The sequence below is a fragment of the Oncorhynchus mykiss genome, chromosome 4 (assembly GCF_013265735.2).
Source record: "Oncorhynchus mykiss isolate Arlee chromosome 4, USDA_OmykA_1.1, whole genome shotgun sequence".
Taxonomy (NCBI): Eukaryota; Metazoa; Chordata; class Actinopteri; order Salmoniformes; family Salmonidae; genus Oncorhynchus; species Oncorhynchus mykiss.
The window spans coordinates 19,268,429-19,290,901 of NC_048568.1; the positions used below are offsets into that span (position 1 = coordinate 19,268,429).

The 22,473-nt window shown below is 43.2% G+C and overlaps 1 protein-coding gene across 2 annotated transcripts in view; it reads left to right on the top strand.

The window, feature by feature from the left end:
• Positions 1–905: 905 nt before the first annotated feature.
• Positions 906–22,473, top strand: part of LOC110522251 (tubulinyl-Tyr carboxypeptidase 2) — a 39,627-nt gene continuing 18,059 nt past the window's right edge. Inside the window, exons 1-7 of one of the 2 annotated variants that reach the window (XM_036975824.1) lie at positions 906–1,191; positions 1,416–1,864; positions 7,098–7,186; positions 7,856–7,912; positions 8,361–8,435; positions 12,690–13,071; positions 15,022–15,140. In XM_036975824.1, coding sequence (XP_036831719.1) covers positions 1,547–1,864; positions 7,098–7,186; positions 7,856–7,912; positions 8,361–8,435; positions 12,690–13,071; positions 15,022–15,140 — 1,040 coding nt within the window. In that variant the 5' untranslated portion in view covers positions 906–1,191; positions 1,416–1,546. Of the gene's footprint in view, positions 1,865–7,097; positions 7,187–7,855; positions 7,913–8,360; positions 8,436–12,689; positions 13,072–15,021; positions 15,141–22,473 lie in introns of both variants that reach the window. The other variant, XM_036975823.1, reaches the window with a different exon arrangement.

Here is a 22,473-nt window from a genome sequence, read left to right on the forward strand (position 1 = left end):
GTGTTTGTATTGCTTGTGTTTTTTTTGTCCTTTGAGTTTTGTATGTGGAAAGGGGCCACATGGATACTAGCTTATCTGTAGATAATGTCAGTTGAAAGTGAAAACAATACAATAAAATTATTTTCCGCTCAGTATTGTCAGTGGTTGTTGTTATTTTGTATCTGTTTTATTACTTGGAGTCAATGAGGTGGTTACAGAAGAGTTGTAGTAATGACTTAGACATTGTAACAACGGTTTCCTCATGTGGTGACCATTATGCAAATATATTTAATAAGCATACTGTATTCTAATAACTTGATGGTCCAACAAATTATGGTTTTTGTGACAGTATCATAAGTGATTGAAATGCTAGCACTAGGTTGAAAACGTGTAGAGAAAGTTAAAAAACCCAATTAGAATTGGCTGACATTGTCCAGAATATGTGCATATTTGACCAACTAGCCTGTTGCTGGAGTGCATATTCTCACATTTCTAAACAAGTAGGCCTAACCTTGATATCCCGCTAGGGTAGGCTATTTTGATACATAAATAAAATGTCCTCCTATCACTTAACAATATGTATTGTTTCTATGCATTAACAACCAAGCCTTTGATCATCTTGGACAATATGTAAGTATGTCCATACGTTTACTTTCTGAATAGCCACTGACCATTTCACGTCAGACACCAACTGGTTACCTTGAATCAGTGTGAAGTTGTTACATTGTAACAACCTTTATGACAGTACGACTTTAAAAGTGTTGACCGATGGTAAGAAAAAAAAAATCAATTTGTTGCAAATTTCACTTGTTGACGCCCTCATCCGCTATCGCCACCAATCACAGCAAGGGATTAGTTCCTTATTTGGTATGAATTCTACTTAAGTCCGCCTCTCTTTGTTGCTACACCCAATGAAATAATTTAGAACGCGTCTGGCTGCCGGGGTTACTATAGACAGAACAACATAGTGACATCATTTAAGAAAAAGATTAACCATGTGATGGATGACTAAATTACCAAAGAGGAGTTTTCATAATGAGGACAAAGCTTTCGAATTGCCTACTCGATATTGGGGAAATATGTAGACTACGAACGGATCGAAATGCATTGCAGGGGTTGTCTCAAGCTGTGGGGGTCATACGTTCCGGCAGTGTTCTGAGCAAAGGATGAAGTTAAAGAGGAGCGAGCCAAGCCGTGAATATTCTACTACGGGTAACCAGCAAACTACATTGTTATGAATGGTCCACACACTATGCGGTATTTAAGTAGGCTATGCTTTGCGGTTTGATTACTTGGTGGGATCTTTCAGCCTTTTTAATGAGTAAAGATTATGCTTAGCTGAATATGAAATGCACATTTTTTCTGGTGCATTTCTACCTAAAAAAGCTTGACATATGCGATTTTTTTCTTAATTTCGTTTATTTGAGTGATTGCAGTACCGTTATCTGGACGTACGGGAGTGGATATTGGTACAGCAACATGTTATAGGAATTCTGGGTTATTGACAAAAGCAAGTGGAATCATCGCGGGCTGCCATCTGCAAGGACCTCCACTTTTGAATTGAACGATGACTGGACCCAACGCCACTAGCACTTGTTCACCTGCAGCTAAGATGGGGAGGCACCGATCCAAAAGTACCAGTGGCAGTACGTACTGCAACTCGAGCCCGGGCGCTGAATCTGCCACCCTTAGCACCCCCAACAACGCTGGACGTTCATCGGGAGAAGAAGATGAGAAAGATGGGGGTGTGCTCTTTTACGTGAACAGAACTGGTTTTCCCATTGAGGGTGTCACTTGGGAGAGGATGTGGACTCATGTAGCCAAAGTACACCCCGATGGACAAGACATGGTCAGCAAGATAAGGAATGCTGCATACCTTCCCAAAGTAAGTATAGCCTCAAAGCTAGACTGATAAGCAGTGATATTGTCCTAAAAATCCTGTGCAATTACCATGTAATAACCAACACTGACATATGCTTCAAATTGCAATTCAACAAATATCATTTGCAATTCCATCCATGCAAAGAATCCATCAAATCACATGCACCGAATACAGTAAATTGCTTACTTTCAAGCCCTTAACCAACAATGCAGTTGTAAGAAAATACCTATGAAAAGTTAGAAATAAAAGTAACAAATTATTAAAGAGCAGCAGTAAAATAACAATAGCGAGGCTATATACAGTGGGTACCGGTACAGAGTCAATGTGCTGGGGCACCGGTTAGTCGAGGTAATTGAGGTAATATGTACATGTAGGTAGAGTTGTTAAAGTGACTATGCATCGATAATAACAGAGAGTACCGTTCACAGAACCATAACAGGATGAGTTGAAGATTTCCTCCTGAAAGTCTTTCCTTATTATCCTGTTGAGGAATGAAGCATTAAGGCATGCAGATTATTTCAGCCTGCCCTGGCATCCAACAGGACACTACATTGCCGGAGTAATTTCATCAGAGGCCAGACATAACCGGGACTGAGTGTCGCCAAGCAGGGATCAGTGTTGAGAGCCTCTTTCTCTGTCACAATGGTGGGAGTGGGACTGTGCTGAGAAAGGAGACTCTGGAGCATTACTCATTTGTACGCCGGCAATTAGTGCATGTGATGGCAAATCCCAAACTCATAGCACACTGTCAGCTATATAAAGCATATGACAACAATGCACGCAGGAACCTTTGTAATTGCCACGGTCTGTGTCCATTCTTGGTGCTGCTTCTGCACTAGTTGTTGGAGCTATGACCAGGGGCTGCTTTGGTGCTGCATCATCAAGGGACAGTGTGAAACTTGCTTTTAGGTTCAGTGTCTTATGAACAACCCTTTGGCAGTCCACAATAACAGTAACCTGTAGACCTGGTCAGTCCTGTGGGATTTCCCTCATGCCATTATATACCATTGTCCATCATCTAACCCTCTCCACTCAAGAATAAACCAGCACAAACACTATCTATAGTCTGTGTCTTTGTGAATAGGTGAATGGTAGTTGTGTTCTGCAGTGTTACAGGCAGCTCAGGGATAACCTCAGGGCCAGTGTCTGGCTAACTGTGTGGAGGAGAGAAGGAGCATTGCACTGCTGTCTGTGGAACTCACATGTATGCATACAGAGCTATAGGCTACAGAGAGAAAAGCCTGTGAAGTGTCAACCTGCAGCATACTCTGAGGGCTGGAGGTGTGATTAAAGCGTGCCTCGTGATCCATTCATTCCTTGCAATTTTTGCAAGGGTTTTCTGTATTTACCTGTAGTCATTCATTGTTTTGGAAACTTGATTCATGGTTCCACTGGCCCACCCATATGGCATGTTGGTAAGATGTTAGCAGATTTGACTCTCGGTCTCCTGAAATACTGTATTTCTCTATGTTCTGCTCTATTGATATTATGGTAACATTACTATGCCATGTCAGGAATGGTAACACCACTGTGTGAGCTCTGTGCCCTTACTTTGCCCTGATAATTTGAAGGGGTTGGTTGTGAGCGAACTAATCCACCATCTCGGATTTGAGTCTAGGATAATCTGTTATGGCATAATACTTTCCAAAAAGCTTTTTACAGGAAACAAAACAGGCTTTTTACAGGAAACAAAACAGGCTTTCAGCCTCCCATTCTGTTTCAAACTTACCTCATGTGCACCTCATTGCATCACAATAGGATTTGGTTAGTCTGAACTGAGCTCCAAACGTGGTGCTACTGAATGAAGAATCATTTATGTATTTGTTTTTATTTCACATGCAGTCCAATGGGAGAAGGTTCAATCGAATGTTTTATGGTACCTTTATGGTAATCACATGAAAACCGTAAGCAATCATGCTCTGAACAGGCCTAGTCTCTGACCAATGCCCAACTATCTTCTTGAGAGAGACAGATGCCCAGGGTCTTTGGTGCTGCAGTCACATCTTGGCTGTCGCCATCAGGTTTCAGTGATGTCCCCTGGGGAAGTAAAGTTAGATTAGAGTCACCACACAGGGGGCGGGCGGCCTGTTTGACCCCCACACGACCTCTCTAAAGCTGGGGAACAGACAGACGGGACGGCTGGACGGAAAGGGAGAAATCCCTCTTTGAACTACTTTTTAATTCCCACTTGTCCACCTGTGAGGAACGTATGGTACGTCTACAGACAGACCATGCATTGCCAGCCTCAGCCTTGCTCAGTCAGGTCACCAGGTGTTAATACTATCCCACTTACTGTGGTGCTGAAATATACATTTCAAAGCTTGTCTCCATTTCCCTCTGTGTAATTGTCCTCTTTTTTTAATAAGAAGTCTTTCACACCTTTATAATAAGGAATTAAGTTGAGTCACACACTCTTGCCTTTAGGTCCGGTAGTTCTCTGAGCTCCGCAGGGCGCCCTCCTCTTCTTCAGATTGGAGAAAAGGAAAGGAAGAAAGAGGAGCAGGCAGACAGCTAATTACACATGGTGAATTGGGAGCATTGTGTGTTGCGCTCCTGTCAACTCTCTCTCAACACTAATACTGCATCTAAATGAGAATAGAACTAAAATAAGACACACTTTATAACTCCATGCGAGATGGAAATTTGTCTCCTGCTTTTATCTTATACAGTACCAGTCAAAAGACACACCTACTCATTCCAGGGCTTGTCTTTATTTGTACTATTTTCTACATTGTAGAATAATAGTGAAGACATCAACACTATGAAATAACCCATATAGAATCATGTACTGACCAAAAAAGTCCTAAACAAATCAAAATATATTTTATATTTGAGATTCTGCAAAGTAGCCACCCTTTGCCTTGATGACAGCTTTGCACACTCTTGGCATTTACTCAACCAGCTTCATGAGGTAGTCACCTGGAAATCATTTCAATTAACAGGTGTGCCTTGTTAAAAGTTAATTTGTGGAATTTCTCTTTCCCTCGATCCTGACTATTCTCCCAGTCCCTGTTGCTGAAAAACATCCCCACAGCATGATGTTCCCACCACCATGCTTCAGCTTAGGGATGGTGCCAGGTTTCCTCCAGACGTGATGTTTGGCATTTTAGGCCAAAGATGGAAATCTTGGTTTCATCAGACCTTTTGGCTCCAACTCCAAGCGGGCTGTCATGTGCCTTTTACCGAGGAGTGGCTTCCGTCTAGCCACTCGACCATAAAGGCCTGATTGGTGGAGTACTGCAGAGATGGTTATCCTTCTTTTTTCTGTGTGTCTTTTTTTTTTACCCCCTTTTTCGTGGTATCCAATTGTTAGTAGCTACTATCTTGTCTCATCACTACAACTCCCGTACGGGCTCGGAAGAGACGAAGGTAGAAAGCCATGCGTCCTCCGAAACACAACCCAACCAAGCCGCACTGCTTCTTAACACAGCGCGCATCCAACCCGGAAGCCAGCCGCACCAATGTGTCGGAGGAAACACCGTGCACCTGGCGACCGGGATAGCGTGCACTGCGCCCGGCCCGCCACAGGAGTCGCTAGTGCGCGATGAGACAAGGATATCCCTACCAGCCAAACCCTCCCTAACCCGGACGACGCTAGGCCAATTGTGCGTCGCCCCACGTACCTCCCAGTCGCGGCCAGCTGCGACAGAGCCTGGGCGCGAACCCAGAGTCTCGCCGTGCCCTAGACCACTGCGCCACCCGGGAGGCCCTGTGTTATTACTTTTCTATATGTGATGTGGTTGGCTACACTTTGAGAAGATGTCTGATACCAAGCACAAGGAAATCCTTTCCTCAGTCAGCACTTATCCTCATCCTCCCATCCCTCCGTTTACTGTGGAGATAGAGATAAAGAGAGGGAGAGAAGAAAGAAATACCCCTGTACTCCTTCCCTGACCCAGCAGAATTATGTTCCATTCCAGGCTCTCCACAGTGGAGATAGGGCTGGCAGGGGGATTGTGTGAGGGATTATTGAGAAATAAGACCCAGCGCAACTAACTGCTGAATATTACACTGTTTTTTGCTTACTCATTTGCACAGCTTTGATTTAAAGCTTTTGAAATTAGCCTGTGTGATGAGCGAGAGCTTAGACCACTATCTGTAGGAGATAAAGGGCTGATGAGACCTATCTGTAGGGGGTGGAGGGCTGATGAGACCTATCTGTAGGGGGTAGAGGGCTGATGAGACCAATCTGTAGGGGGTAGAGGGCTGATGAGCCCTATCTGTAGGGGGTAGAGGGCTGATGAGCCCTATCTGTAGGGGGTGGAGGGCTGATGAGATCTATCTGTAGGGGGTGGAGGGCTGATGAGATCTATCTGTAGGTGGTAGAGGGTTGATGAGATCTATCTGTAGGGGGTAGAGGGCTGATGCGCCCTATCTGTAGGGGGTAGAGGGCTGATGAGACCTATCTGTAGGTGGTAGAGGGCTGATGATCCCTATCTCACCTTGATTGGTTTGGGTTTCTCTTATCCTCTCATCTCACCTTGATTGGTTTGGGTTTCTCTTATCCTCTCATCTCACCTTGATTGGTTTGGGGTTATCTTATCCTCTCATCTCACCTTGATTGGTTTGGGATTCTCTTTTCCTGTCCACACAAAATATACACATTTGCTATCTCTCTCACACCCTCTTTCTCTGTACCTGTGGCTGATCTAGTGGCTGTATTGTTCTCTGTTGAGTCAGATACTACACAAACCTGGTTGAAAGGATCAGTGTGTGTGTGTGTGTGTGTGTGTGTGTGTGTGTGTGTGTGTGTGTGTGTGTGTGTGTGTGTGTGTGTGTGTGTGCCATTGATTGATCAGAGAAACAGACCTAACAATGATTAACTAGAATTACTAATATCCTGGAAAGGAAATGTCTTCCCTCTGGGTTTAGGTCATGGTACTCTGTCATTAGTTTGATCCATCACCTCAGGCTTTCCAAATAGAGCATAGTAGGGTTTGTGTGACTGAGACAGAGGGCTAAACTGTTTGTCTTCAGCATGACACCAGACTCCTCAGATAAGCTCAGTTTAACAGCTCTGTTGAGAAGAGAAACAACCCTGAGGAAATTACATAGCGTTTAGTTTACTGGGTCACCTTTTTTCACACGCACACGAGCACACACACACACACATTTGTTTTTCTGGTTCTGACTAACTCAATGACTGTACATTAGAAGGCCTTCAATATTGCCACATGTTTATGTTTCCACCACCACCAAGATCAATCTAACATAGTCTTTCTTTGTCATCCCACAGCACCCTGTGCCATCAGTCCCCAACTTCAAGCCCTCCATGTCTGTCCCTGCCTGGCTGCTGGCCATCCAGAACTACATGAAGGCACTGCAGTATCCTTTCCCTGCCGAGCACTCAACCTGCCACCTCCCTTCCCTTATCCTCCTCTCATCCCCCGTTCACAGAACACGCTGAGAAGAGAGAAACCACAGCTCCTTTTAGGGCACAATGTCCTCCTATAGCTCATTGCAGATCCGTGACACATTTCACACTGTTTAATTCACTCTGGAGCCCTGGGGGTTGCACAGTATGTATGCAGTGTGTTAGCTAACTAACACTGTGTCAACGTTTTCAGGTGGGCTTAATTTGTTGTGATTGTAGCCAGGGGAGTGCAGGTGCACCAACTGCCATACTGTAGCTACAGGTGCACCAACTGCCATACTGTAGCCACAGGTGCTCCGTGGGTCTGTAAATAATGTCACAGTACTTTATAGTCTTCACTCTGTTAACTGCGGGAGACACATTCAGATGGAGAGTAGCCATCGTTTTCAAATTCGTTTCAGTTAGACTTGACACATGACAGTGAGGGGGGGGGGGGGGGGGGGAAATGTAATCAATGAGGTCTTTGAGGTACAGTTTTTTTTCTCTCGGATATTCATAAACCTCTAGCCTACAATAGATTAATTACATCAACCTGATATCAGAAACATCACCATTCCCCTCTCGCCCAGCCGTTGTAAATAATTGCAGACTCCTTTGAATGCCCCTTAACTGTCTGTCAGATACAATCACACAGGAACTCAGTTCTTTGAGATAAGGAAGACCAGACCATTGTGTGGGTAAGTGTGTCTGTGGTATCTCAATTGGTTCGTGTTTGTGTCTTTCCTGTGTCTGCCACTGTGCCGAGCCAGAAGAGAGGTCCCACTACTCTGTGAGACAACATAATTTGTCTGTAGAAGAATATAGGCCAGTTCATATGTTGAAAATAGCTGTCCTCTGCCTCTTGCTGTGTCCTTTACCCAGAGTACACATGCTATGTGCATGTACTCTGCAAAGACAGCCAGGACATTTAAAAATAAAAAAATATGTAAAAGGGGTCATCGTATTTAGAAGATGGTGCTTTCATTCGTGTACTTGGCTTGTACATGACACATTTGAAGTCAATCAAACAGGGTCTGTTGTTATCCTGTTTGAATAACACCACTGTGTCATTGTTCGTATAAGGCACCAAAGGGGACTTTGTATGAAACAAGAATATTCACTACAATCATCTTTGTTCTCTTTCAGGTTGATGGAGACTGCGAGAGAAATGATCAGGGAATCTCTTCCAATCAAATGCCTTGAAGCTGTCATCCTTGGAATGTATCCTTTATTTGCCTGCAGGCACAGTCGGAGATACACATTAACCAAGGGAGTTAGAGCGGATCTGTTTCTGGTCCTGAGGTGCCCGTTGAAACCCCTGAAATCAATTAGATACATTCAGTTGTGCGACTGACGAGGTATACCCTTTCCCTTTAATAATCCCCCTTAGGCCAGTAAGACTCACAGATGCCCCAGTTGCTAGGAAACAAGAGTCTGAAAGTTCAAAGGTGAACCTCCCTCCTAGCATATAGGCAGGCAGAGCAAAGTTTCTGCAGCGTTTCTCACATTGCCATTTAGAGCGGCTTGGCTGCTGGCCCTTTTCACAAACGGTTACTGTCACGTCCGAGCCTGATCTTTCTCAGGGGCACAGGTTTATCCTCAGTCAAAACTGCAAGCTGGTCTCATGAAGAAAAAGGCTGTGTCTGTTGTGTCTGTTGACTTGACAGGCTTTTCTCTCGGTTTATCCCACTGGGCACAGATGTCAGTTCAACATCTAGTTTTCATTTACAGTTGGTTTAGTTGTCAATTAACTTGAATTCAATATGAAATAATTAAATAAATGTCATAATGTCATTGGATTTAGGTTAAAAATACCAAATTCTTTTACGTTAATTACTTTTTTCAAATCCAATCGGTTTTACACGTTGATTCAACGTTATCACATTGAATTCTTTGGTTGAAGTGACATGGAAACAATGTTTATTCGGCCAGTTTTTGCCCAGGCTCAAGTCCAAGTCTGTCAGGTGAGACCAAACCTGTTAACCCTCATTGACAAAGATGATAAGCTCAATGATGCTTTGACTTGCAACAGACATTCTCTGGTCTCCTAGATGAAAGAGCCAGCCAAGCTGTATGCTAAGATACAGAACCAGTTGATATGTTCAGATAATAGTGAGAAAATTAGAGACTCAGTTGTTACAGCATGGCTCTTAGTTTTGTTCTGTGAATGGTTTAGTAGATGGAGTGTTGTATACTCGTGTTTTCTTATGATACAACCTATGTTTCCCTCCAGATCAACTACTACAGCCTTGTCTTTGTGTTGAGCTGAATCCTCCAGTAACTTGGCGCATTAGTAGGTCCCCCGCAAGGCAGATTCCTCTACTACAGATAAGAGGTTCTGAGTACAGTAGCCTAAGATGCTTATCGCAGAGAGGAGAAACAGAGTTTATGTTTGTTTTTTAAAGAATAACTCCGTTTCATCAGGTCTTGGACATATTTGTAATGGAACTATGTATGCTCTTATTATTGTCACACATTTAAACAGATTTTTTGTTGTTGCCTGTTACGAGGATTGATAGAACGTCAAAGAATTAGGGTGAATGAGGGCATATCATTTTAATACTTTAGAAAACAGTGAATGTACTGGATCAGGGGTCAATGGCAGTCTTATCCCAGCAGAATGTTTAAAAGTTTATTGCGAGTTGGTTTCGCCTTTCACTTAATGATAGATATTTGGTTTAAAAAAACAAGAGGGGCAGCAGATGGTTTTACTAAAGTGCTGACCCTCCTCTTGACCAAACAGTGGTGCATCGTGGATCATATTTACTATGGGCCATCTTCCACACACAGCATCATGGCAACCGAGCAAGCATGTATCTTAATCTTCCAAACACTGACAGAGTGTTTGTCATATACCTAGAGATATGCTGTTCTGTTGGAGAAGGGCTTAGGGGGCAGTTAACAGGCGTGTCATTAATATTTGCAACGCCTCCCTGGAGTTTTCCCAGCTCAGGTGTTAAAGCAGCATGAGCCAGTACTGCTGGAGCTAGTAAACACAGGCCTTATAGTCATACGTCGCTTGGTTTGGTTTCTATGGCAACAATAATCCTCCCCAGGTAATGGAAAGAGCTCTTGCCTGGTGGCAGATAAGAGGAAGTATGCTACTATTGGGGTTGGGGTGGATCGCATGCCGTGCATCATTGGTAATATGTGATATTTTTGTAGTTAGTTAATGGGGCATTCAGTAAGGAGAGGCAATGGGGGGACTCTGTGTGTGTGGGTGTGTGTGTGTACAGTATGTGTGTACAGTGTAGACAGACCCAGCTACCACAGGGGAGGACAGAGGGGCTTTCTTTTTTCTGTTGCTCTAACTGCCGCCTCAATGAATAATCACACCAACGTTCTGCAAACCGCCGCCGCACTGCGCTCCCTACTCTGTGAAAAAACAAAGTGTCTTTCTGAGGGTGATTATTTCTGCTGTCTGTCTGTATTCTCCCAACGTTGGGTTTGTTTCTCATGGGAACACAGAGTGTAACTGATCAAAGTGTTGATGTCAACTACCATAACCTCCTTTCATGGTGCTTCCTGTCCTGTGGTGATCTTAAATAATACCTGTCACTCTTCTCTCAAACCTCAAGAGCTCTCTTCTTCAAATGGGATATGCCCACTTTATTTAGTTGAGGCTTCCTCTGTGAATATTTCTCTACAGGCATCTTGCTTGTGAAACATGACTCGTGGCCGCACACGGACGCTACAAAGATGCCTTTTAACTATGTATGTTGTGGAAGGGAATCCCCATTGCACCTGTTAAACTGGTCGGCTGGCCCCTATGATTATTTAATGAAAGTACAGTGCTGTGATGTTAGGGGTGGGCGGGCGGGCGGGATGTGAAGATGACGGACAGGCGCTCTGGCCATTGAGAGGGCTTGGTGTGGAGAGATACAAAATACAAATAGATGGTTGCTGGTAGCTGAGAGGAAACAGAGCCAAGCCACAAACCAGTCAGTTGATGCTGAAATGTGCTCCCTCTCTCAGATCCAATGTATTATCTCAACCACAGTAGCAGCTAGATTGTGTTATTGTTACTGCACAACTCTGCAGAGTGAGGGTGCAGCGAAAACAGCCTGCTTATTGAAAACAACATTACTGATGATGATACGGATGAGTGGATCATAGATCATATATGCATAATATATGTCTGGATGATGATGAGGTCAGTACTGCTGAGGCTAATGGTTGGTAGTGGGTCAAACTCTGATCTGATTGACCCTTTCTCAGGCCAGTCAGTGGGGCTGCCAGTTGCTTTTTACTGGTCATAAGGTCACTGATACACACAGTGGAGTTTCCTATTCTTGTGTGTGTCACTGTAGTGCCTCTACTGCCTCGGGACCTGGACAGTCCCAGATAACCCATCTCCAAGCTTGCCGTGTCCCCCTCCGCCCCCCTCTCTCCTGGGCAGGCCAGATTTGTCAAATCTGCCGCATCGTGCGCCGCCCAGCCACGCTGCAGTGGATCCACAGGCCAGTTACATAAGAGTTCTGGGGAGCCACATACAGAGTATAAGCCCCAGGGAGAGGCTAGCCTGGTGTGCATTGTGTGAGACACTAGATGCCACGTTAGGACACCACAGCTATTTATTCCTGGGACTTTTAGGAATAACTGTCTTTGAGTGTCTGGCTACTTTCGAATGAAATATGCATATACTGTATCCTCAAATTTTGTTTGAAAGAAATGTATCTGTTTTGTGATAGTATCCCATCCTATGTTGTGCAGAGATGTACTACAGTCTGTCCGCTGTAATGAAACTGATATAATGAATGTTACACCTGTCAGCTCCAAACCCTCTCATTCACTCCCTCCATTAGCTGATTTGATTTAGAGATATAGTGAGTGTGGCTGTGTTTGGGTTCAAAGACAAGCCACTCTTACTAAATCTGCTTCTCCATTATTAAAACAGCCAATGCCAGTTAGCTAATGAGTTTCTGGAAATAATCTAATGAATTTGTGAGTGGGCTTAACATTGGCTTGGATACACCCTTCTCTCTCTCTCTCTCTCTCTCTCTCTCTCTCTCGTAAACATCAAGTGATCACCATTCAGGAGATTATTAGGGAGTATTTATCTCTGAAAAGTTGTTGTTGATTATACTACTGATGCTACCCCCTTTAACCATGATGCTTTAGCTTTTACCTTCTTTCTTTCTTTCTTTCTTTCTCTTTTCTCTCTTTCGCTCGCTCGCTCTCTCTTTCTGTGTATATAATTACAACCATTCAGTAGACAGCATTAAATTCCCTGAAACTGTTGTTGTTGATTATACTACTGATGCTAACCCCTTTAACCATGATGCTTTAGCGTTTACCTTCTTCTTTCTTTCTTTTTCTTTCTTTCTTTCTTTCTTTCTCTTTTCTCTCTTTCGCTCGCTTGCTCTCTCTTTCTGTGTATATAATTACAACCATTCAGTAGACAGCATTAAATTCCCTGAAACTGTTGTTGTTGCTAATGATGCCAGTTAACGTCCTTGAGCATGGTCACCCCAGATACCTGACCAACGGGCTGACGTCGGTGGAGCGTTTCCCCATCAGCTTCAAGACCCAGTTCTCAGGGAACCACTTCCACCACGTGGTGCTGGGCGTCTACTGCAACGGACGCTATGGTACGCTGGGCATGAGCCGCCGCCAAGACCTCATGGACAAGGCCTTGACCTTCCGCACGCTCAGCGAGCTGGTGATGGAGTTCGAGGACTCGTACCGTCGCTACCAGCACACGCTGAAGAAGGTGAAGATCGGCCTGTACGTGCCCCACGACCCGCACGTCTTCCAGCCCATCGAGTGGAAGTACCTGGTGCTCAACGCCGCCCGCCTGGGGAGAGAGGACATGAGGAAGGAGCTGGAGAAACATGGCCGAGACATGAGGATGAAGGTGCCATGTTGTTGTCCTACTTTCTCACATTTTTCTCCTCTAGGCAGACATGAGAGGGCATATGTGTCAAACTTGATTACTCGACGCCTCACTGCCCTCCTTTCATACATTTTCCCCCGGTTAGTATCTACAACACTGTATGTAACCCTGTGGATGCCCAAATACTATATTTCACAAGTCTTTGAACAATACTCTGAATTGTAGGGTACAGTATACTGTATCCTTGAACTCTGTTAGGTTGAAAATGTTCAACACAATAGATAAGCTCTCTAGTCGACTGACCCGAGGTCATCCCTGAGAGAGCGTTCAACTCGTTTGTGTTGCTTTGGCTTGGCTTCCGTCTGGAACGGCATCATGTCATGGAATTCCCCCTTTGTTCCCCGTCTGAAACCAGGGCGGCTACCACGGAGGGGCGATGGGTGTAATATGAACCGTCAGGGATAATTAAGGCCAGAGTTCCCCTCAGTGGAAGAGAGAGAGACAGAGAAGACAGAGAAGCTGGCTGGTTGGACCACGTCTCCCAGATTCATCTGACTCAGCTGTAGCGTGGTGGTTGGTGGGGGATGGTAGTAAGATGGTGCGGCTGACTATCACAGCAACAGTAAATGTAGGTCATGTGTTCCCAGCTGCCCAGCGCTGGAGATACAGCCTTAACCTCTGTATTTGACCTCTCGTTAGCTGTGCATAGTTAACATACATACCGAAAATGTGTCAGTGTATATATAGATATTACCGTATTTCTGGAAGCTGAAGAACTCACCTACTACCCTTTTCCTTTTTAGAACTAGTAATAGGGACATTAGTGTAAAAACACTTTTCTCATTTGAATGAATCAATCTAGGAATAATTTTACAGTGAAAATGCTCAAAGGCTATTTGGGAAATTCTTCTAGTGTGTCTTCTATGCACAACACAGACAGAGAGCTTGCATTTTATACAGTATAGCAGAGGAGTGTCTGTCCTATAACCCTCCCCCGCTACCACACACACATCCTTATGTCTATCACCAATCTTATGACTAACATCCTGCCTATGCTCTCAGCTGCATGTGGTTTCTGGAGCACGGAATATGAGCTGCTTCCTGTTGGTTCGTTCCAGGAAATCCTTTTCATAATTATTCTCCTCCGGACTGTCCGTCAGCAGTGAGCTCTCATTAGGTTTCTACCAGGACAGGGTGACCCTGAAACTCGAATTCTGCTAACCAAGCAGTGGATGTTAGTAATATGTTAGTCTCTCTTTCAGTGCCTGTAGTGTGTGTGTGTGTGTGTGTGTGTGTGTGTGTGTGTGTGTGTGTGTGTGTGTGTGTGTGTGTGTGTGTGTGTGTGTGTGTGTGTGTGTGTGTGTGTGTGTGTGTGTGTGTGTGTGTGTGTGTGTGTGTGTGTGTGTGTGTGTGTGTGCTTGCGTGCATGTGTGCCTGTGTGTTTTTGCTTGTGTGTGTGCCTAAAAACTGCCTATATGTGCCGGTGTGAGCCCGTGGGTAATTGAGTTTGCAGAGGGAGTTGACTAGTGGGCTGATTGGGTTAATGGGGTATCATCACGTTAATGAGGGCACTGCCTGGGAGGCTGTCTTCATTACTGTCTGTTAGTGTTTTTACTAATGAAGAGAGACACTCGGCTCTCCTCTCCAAAGTCTCTCCACTCCCCACAGTGTCGTCATCCCCTCTCCTCTTCTCCCTACATTGATTCACAGATGGCGCCTTTACTCACTATGTCCCTGAAATCCAACTGTGTCATTAAAAGTTAACTTCTTCAACTGCTCTTTTTATTGAAGCGGAACTTTTCATTTCCCCAGCCCCATGGCCTGCAGCAAATGGGCCCAGTGAATGGTGAACATGCCTGCTAATTGATAAACAGAATGTAACTCCTCCTGCAGCTTGCAGTAAAGAAACTGCAGCTCAAACCGGATCTTATACATTAGATTCCTAAGTCTTATTCTGTTGTTTTATCTCAGATCCTGAAGTCATCGAGTGCCCAGTCTCCCATCAAAGAACGGACCAGAGGCAAGTCTCTCTCCCCCCACCGCCGACAGAGCAGCCCCCAAAGACGCCACATCCACCGGAGAGACAAGTCGTAAGTATCCTTGGGATCAATCTTAGGTTATTAGCATCACTGAGACAAAAGGTGGAAGGGGGAATGGCCTTTCTTAGATTGGTTTACATTAACATCTCAACCCTCCCTAACAACTAGGAAGAGTTCACATCAGGTTACTTTTGAAGAAAGTTTCCTGGATATCATTAGTTTAATGTTTTATAGTCAAGAATCCTGAGGTTTGAGTTCATTTAAATATTTTCTTAGAGATTTAATTGAAAGTTGGGCAGGTTTTTAATTAAAAGTAAATGAATCTAAAGCAGATTAGATTGGATATGCATGAGTGAGATTAATAATTCATATCAACTGTTGATCATCACAACTATAAAACCTCTCTTAATATCCCATCTTGATTTCTTGGCTAGACGCTATGATGTTAGAGAGAGATGAATTGGCAGTGTGTCTATGCTATGTTTTTCATCCTCTTTTTATATCAATGAGGGCACCCAACTAGCACATGTGGTTCCTTAAAAGTTGTGGGAACGTACGTTTTTGGTTTTCCATTGGTTCCGGGAATGAAGCCATACGTTTCCTGACCAGTAAATCAGAATGTTTTTTAAACGTTCTGAGAATGGAAGTGAAATGTAGCCTTTACTGGGAATGTTAATTTTAAGGTTGCAGAGAGGTTCTGAAAACGTTGTACTATGGTTCCCTGAACATTTTCCTGAGAGGTTTTTATTAATGTTGTGAGAACGGAAATTATAGGTTATTTTGAGGTTTTTGAACAACTTCCTTAAAACATTCACTGAATGTTTCAATTGAGACTTTTAATAACTGCTAACTTAATTTGGGTTAACTGTTTTGAACTTCAAGCGCGTATAGGACTAATGAAAATTAATTTGCTTAGGCATTATAATAATAACGCCTAAGCATAATTTCTTCTTTATTATGGCACGGCGTCAGTGAGATTCCAACCTACTGTTCTCTATCCATGGAATCAGTCCATTGCGCCACCAGGATGGAGCTAGCATGCCATGTTTTTTTACACATTCAATGCTGTTCATTTGAGTCTATTCAAACAGACCCCATTTCAAAGGAAGCAAGCACTCATTAAGATCAGGTGTGGCCAATGGGAGCAGCCAACATTCCTGAACACACTTAACAAGATAGAGGATAGAGAGAGTTTTGTTTATGCTGAGAATAGAAAGAATATACACTGCTCAAAAAACTAAAGGGAACACTAAAATAGCACATCCTACATCTGAATGAATTAAATATTCTTATTAAATACTTTTTTCTTTACATAGTTGAATGTGCTGACAACAAAATCACACAACAATTATCAATGGAAATCAAATTTATCAACCCATGGAGGTCTGGATTTGGAGTCACACTAAAAATTAAAGTGGAAAACCACACTACAGGCTGATCCAACTTTGAAGTAATGTCCTTAAAACAAGTCAAAATGAGGCTCAATAGTGTGTGTGGCCTCCACGTGCCTCTATGACCTCCCTACAATGCCTGGGCATGCTCCTGATGAGGTGGCGGATGGTCTCCTGAGGGATCTCCTCCCAGACCTGGACTAAAGCATCCGCCAACTCCTGGACAGTCTGTGGTGCAACGCGGCGTTGGTGGATGGAGCGAGACATGATGTCCCAGATGTGCTCAATTGGATTCAGGTCTGGGGAACGGGCGGGCCAGTCCATAGCATCAATGCCTTCCTCTTGTAGGAACTGCTGACACACTCCAGCCACATGAGGTCTAGCATTGTCTTGCATTAGGAGGAACCCAGGGCCAACCGCACCAGCATATGGTCTCACAAGGGGTCTGAGGATCTCATCTCGGTACCTAATGGCAGTCAGGCTACCTCTGGCGAGCACATGGAGGGCTGTGCGGCCCCCCCAAAGAAATGCCACCCCACACCATGACTGATCCACCTCCAAACCGGTCATGCTGGAGGATGTTGCAGGCAGCAGAACATTTCCCACGGCATCTCCAGACTGTCACGTCTGTCACATAATATGCTCAGTGTGAACCTGCTTTCATCTGTGAAGAGCACAGGGCGCCAGTGGCGAATTTGCCAATCTTGGTGTTCTCTGGCAAATGCACATCAGCCAGGAAGCATAGGAACTGAGAAGTGGTCTGTGGTTATCACCTGCAGAACCACACCTTTATTGGGGGTGTCTTGCTAATTGCCTATCATTTCCACCTGTTGTCTATTCCATTTGCACAACAGCATGTGAAATTTATTGTCAATCAGTGTTGCTTCCTAAGTGGACAGTTTGATTTCACAGAAGTGTGATTGACTTGGAGTTACATTGTGTTGTTTAACGAGCAATCGTTTGTTTAACGTTGCGACGAGCAATCCCGTATCCGGGAGCGTAATTATAGCCTCAAGCTCATTACCATAACCTTTTGTTAACAACACTGTCATCTCAGATTTTCAAAAAATGCTTTTCAACCATAGCTACACAAGCATTTGTGTCAGAGTATTGATAGCTAGCAAAGCATTAAGCCTAGCATTCAGCAGGCAACATTTTCACAAAAACAAGAAAAGCATTCAAATAAAAGAATTTACCTTTGAAGAACTTCGGATGTTTTCAATGAGGAGACTCTCAGTTAGATAGCAAATGTTAAGTTTTTCCAAAAATATTATTTGTGTAGGAGAAATCGCTCCGTTTTGTTTATCACGTTTGGCTAAGAAAAAAACCTGAAAATTCAGTCATTACAACGGCAAACTTTTTTCCAAATTAACTCCATAATATCGACAGAAACATGGCAAATGTTGTTTAGAATCAATCCTCAAGGTGTTTTTCACATATCTATTCGATGATAAATCACTCGTGGCAGTTTGGTTTCTCCTCTGTTCAAAATGGAAAAATGCACGCACCTGGAGATTACGCAATAGTTTCGACGGAGGACACCGAGCGGACACCTGGTAAATGTAGTCTCTTATGGTCAATTTTCCAATGATATGCCTACAAATACGTCACAATGCTGCAAACACCTTGGGGAAACGACAGAAAGTGTAGGCTCATTCCTTGCGCATTCACAGCCATATATGGAGACATTGGAACACAGCGCATTCAAAATCTGGCTCACTTCCTGTATGAAATGTCATCTTGGTTTTGCCTGTAGCATTAGTTCTGTGGCACTCACAGACAATATCTTTGCAGTTTTGGAAACGTCAGAGTGTTTTCTTTCCAAAGCTGTATATGCATAGTCGAGCATCTTTTCGTGACAAAATATCTTGTTTAAAACGGGAACGTTTTTCATCCAAAAATGAAATACTGCCCCCAGAGGTTCAAAAGGTTAAGTGCTCCCTTTATTTTTTTGAGCAGTGTATTTTTTTAACATTCTATGAACATTCTTTGAACGTTACTAATGTTTTCTTGTGGTTTTTATGGAAAGTTTTGTTAATGTTCTGAGAACATGACTTTAAGTAGAACAATCCTGAAACCTGCAGAAAACATTATGCTGAAGTACTGAAATTCCCGCAGAATAATGTTGTTTCTTAATATTCTCTCAACGTTCTGAGAACACTACTTTAATTAGAATCACGAGGAAACCTGCAGAAAACATTATGCTGAAGAACTGAAATTCCCACAAAAGAACATTGTTTCTTTACCTTCTCTGAATTATTTGAGAACATTCCCAATGTCAAACCAGTTGGAGAACGTTCCTAGAACATTACCAAAAATGTAATTCAATGTAACCATGTTTCACATTTTATGAAACGTTCTGTTAAAGTAATGAAATACCAAGAAAATTGTTATTTTTGAAGTTCCAAGCAACTATCTTGCACCGTTCCCAGAACATTGTAGGAAGGTTGTATGCAAATAACCATAGGACAACTAGGCTTTCACCAAGCTATAAGAAAAATATGGTTCTCATAACGTTATGTGCTAGCTGGGCATGGAACCCTGACACACTTACTGAAGTTGCTGACTGTAGCCCTTTACACTGGTACCCATATACGGGTTGAAAATGAAAGGTTTTGGCAGGAATAAGAATACTTGCCACACATTTTCCAGGAATAGTCTAATCATGTTACTGGATGTATCCAGAATATTATCAACATCAACAAATTAGGCGAAAAGTACAGTCAATTTAAAATGCACATCAAATCAACCGTGTAATGTTTGGATTCAGTGTTGTGTCAGGTGAACTGATGTGCACTCACCTTTGGTCTAATAATTTTCCCATTACCTTCAAACTGTTCCCATTCAATTGCTACCATTGTTATGCATATGAATTTAAGATTTAGTCTGTAAGAAACAATTCAATCTATCACTATGCATATAGGCCAATTCCCACGAGTGTAAGGGGTTAAGGAGTTAAGAAAGTTAGATGTTTACTGTAGACGATTGCTCTTCTCTTATCCTTAAGGCCCCTTTTCCTGCCTTGCTTCCTGGCTAAAGATCCCAGTTCAGGAAGAGTTCAGTCTGTCATATTCTTATCAGCTGCAGCAGCCAGTTAGAGGAAACAGAGGGCTGAGCAGCAGCACTAGAGTAGATACTGACATTGGCTGATCTGGGTGAACAGCTCATGGTTAAGTTGGAGTTAACGTGGAAGCACACTAGCTTCAGTATGTGTGTGGGGGTGAAGGAGTGAATGTGTGCAATGTGCATTCCAGTGGTATGTAGCCTACGCGTGAGTGTACACCACAGTATGTGTTGTGATGGAGGACCTAACTCAGCGGCTTGGCTGGGCTGACGGTCCATTCTGACAGCACAGCAGTATTATGACAGCCTGCCGAGCAGAGGGAGGGAGGAAGAAGTTCTGCTGACAACATCTGAAAGCCCCAGTCAGCCCAGAGGAGTGTGTCCTATAGAAGGGACGTGTCCTCTCCTATTATCAATCACCAGCACAGTTGGAGGATTCAGGATGGAGGATCCTGCCCTGACAGAGAGGCTGCTGGGATACTTGCACTGTGGAATGTAGAAGATCTTTCCCATCCCCCCCAAATCAGAACTTGTCTCGTCCTCGATTGGTTAAGGTTAGGAAGGGGGCTTGTGTAATCTGATCGTAGATCTTTGGTGAAGGACAACTTCTACTTCAAGCCTGTGCAGAAGGCATCCTGGGATTTATGCATGGACTCTCATAATTCCTCTTGGCTATATTTAAGTTCGCTATTGACTGAGTGTGTCACACAGAGACACAGACAGAGAAACAGGACTGGAAGTGTTGTCAAGCTAGAGTGGTTCTGACAAGGTAGAGGCTGGAAGAGACACTCATCCACTCTCACTGATACTTTATTTAAAACCAAACTAGATTTTGAAGTCTAGTGGTGCGTGGGTCAGCTGTTTGTTCACCCGCACCCTCCCGCAATTGCTAATAACCCATCCGCAACCGCCCGACTATATGTGCACCTGACCCTAACACGCAAGTATAGAACATGTGCTGTAGGCAACAGAGAGAGCGGAATGATTTTTTTTACAGGGATTGCAGGATTTTTTGCCTAATTTAGAATGTTCCTGCTTATAATTTATGACATTTTGGTAGGCTGTTTGTTAGTCAACTTGTCTATAATTAGATACGTGTAGCTTCTCTTCTGTCAGTATGTGTTTCCCTAGAAGACTAAATAAACCCTTGCTCCCCAGAATAATGTCGGTAAAATTCTCTTTCGAGTTGCAAAGACATTAGGGACCGAGGAGAAAATACAAAAAAATAAATATGTGAAAAGTTTTCTGTACAAAGTTTCCAAATGATATCAGTTTGACCAGTTGTAAGGAAATACAATGCTGTGAAAATGACCCAATATATTTCTGATAAGATTTAAGTTCGGCTTGGATGCATATTTTATGTGGTTGAAATACTATCAGCTTTTATGATGCAGATTTTTTTTAAATGTAACCTTTACTGAACTAGGCAAGTTAGTTAAGAACAAATTTGTATCTACAATGACGGACTACACCGGCCAAACTCTCCCCTAACCCGGACGACTGTGGGCCAATTGTGTGCTGCCCAATGGGACTCCCAATCACGGTTGGTTGTGATACAGCCTGGATTTGAACCAGGGTGTCTGTAGTGACGCCTCAAGCACTGAGATGCAGTGCCTTAGACCATAAAGATGGCACCTCTACAGACTGGCCTATTTTTCTACAGACCTTATTTTTTCGGCACTGAGCAAATCTCAGGTCTGCTGAGCGCAAACTTGAACGTTGTGAAAATCTTGTGCCACTTCCAGCACATGTTTACTGTAAACACTGAGGCTGTACCCGCTTTAAGTTACAGTTTCAGACAGTGGTCAAGTAGGCTACTGTGGCTATTTGATCATAATGGAGGCCTACCAGAGTGGCCTACCATCAAAAACAGTGGATAAAATGTATCCCATAATATTTTAAAAGAGAAATAGTTATATAATTTAGCCTACAGTAGCAGCCAATGTGTGGTGATCAATATAGGCCTGCATTCCAAAACATGCAGTGGTTGATATTAACCTGTTTATCCCCTTGTCCTTAAGACATGGAGGTGACTGAAAATGCTGTGTTGTTTGATGCAAGAAACTACTTTACAAAATAAAATGCATTATTAATCCCACACCATTATTACAGAGAATCAGACAAATTATTCTACCCTCTACCTATTGACTACTTATCTTATTCAAGCCTTTTTTTTAAATACAACACTGCCGCTTTAAGACAACAACAAAAATCTTTACCTGAATATCTTTTCAAAGATGTCTAGAAATAGCATCTACTTTGCTGTAAACACAGTCTAGTTCAAAGTGAATGACACAGATCCATATATGGCAATGGTCTATTTGCATATAGGCATACTGCAGCTCTGATTGGTTATGCCGCACTGGTCTGTGTGGAGTACAGGTCATGCCTGTCAATGCAATATTCATATGTTTCGGTATGTTTCATTGAAAGTGGCTAATATTGTGTTGATTCGATCACAATTCCCACAGTAAAGGGAAATGGTGATAGTGTTAACTAAGGGGGAAAACTCCAGAAAGTTGAGTGAAGTTCAATCTCATGCTTCTCTGCGGGGGCTGATATTTCTACTGCTCGCACACACGCAGCTTAGAGGGAACATTGCTAGCGTACCACAAAACATACCAAAATTCAACAGACATGCATTGCATTGATCAGCCTGAAAATAGCTAATTTCCAATTCGATACATTTTTCGAAACTCTGAATAGAATAGAGTTATAGGCCTACTCAGGCTGGTTATAGGCAAACTATCACATTTGACCTATACCTCAGCCTATAGCCCATCTATCCTATTTAAAAAGGACTGAAGACAGAAACAGATCATTTGGTTCCATTTCAGCATATTTATTAGTGAAACCAAAGTGCTGTAACATATATACATTAAATCCAATAGCCTAGTACACACACCAAAACTTTTCAAATGTTCAAGTCA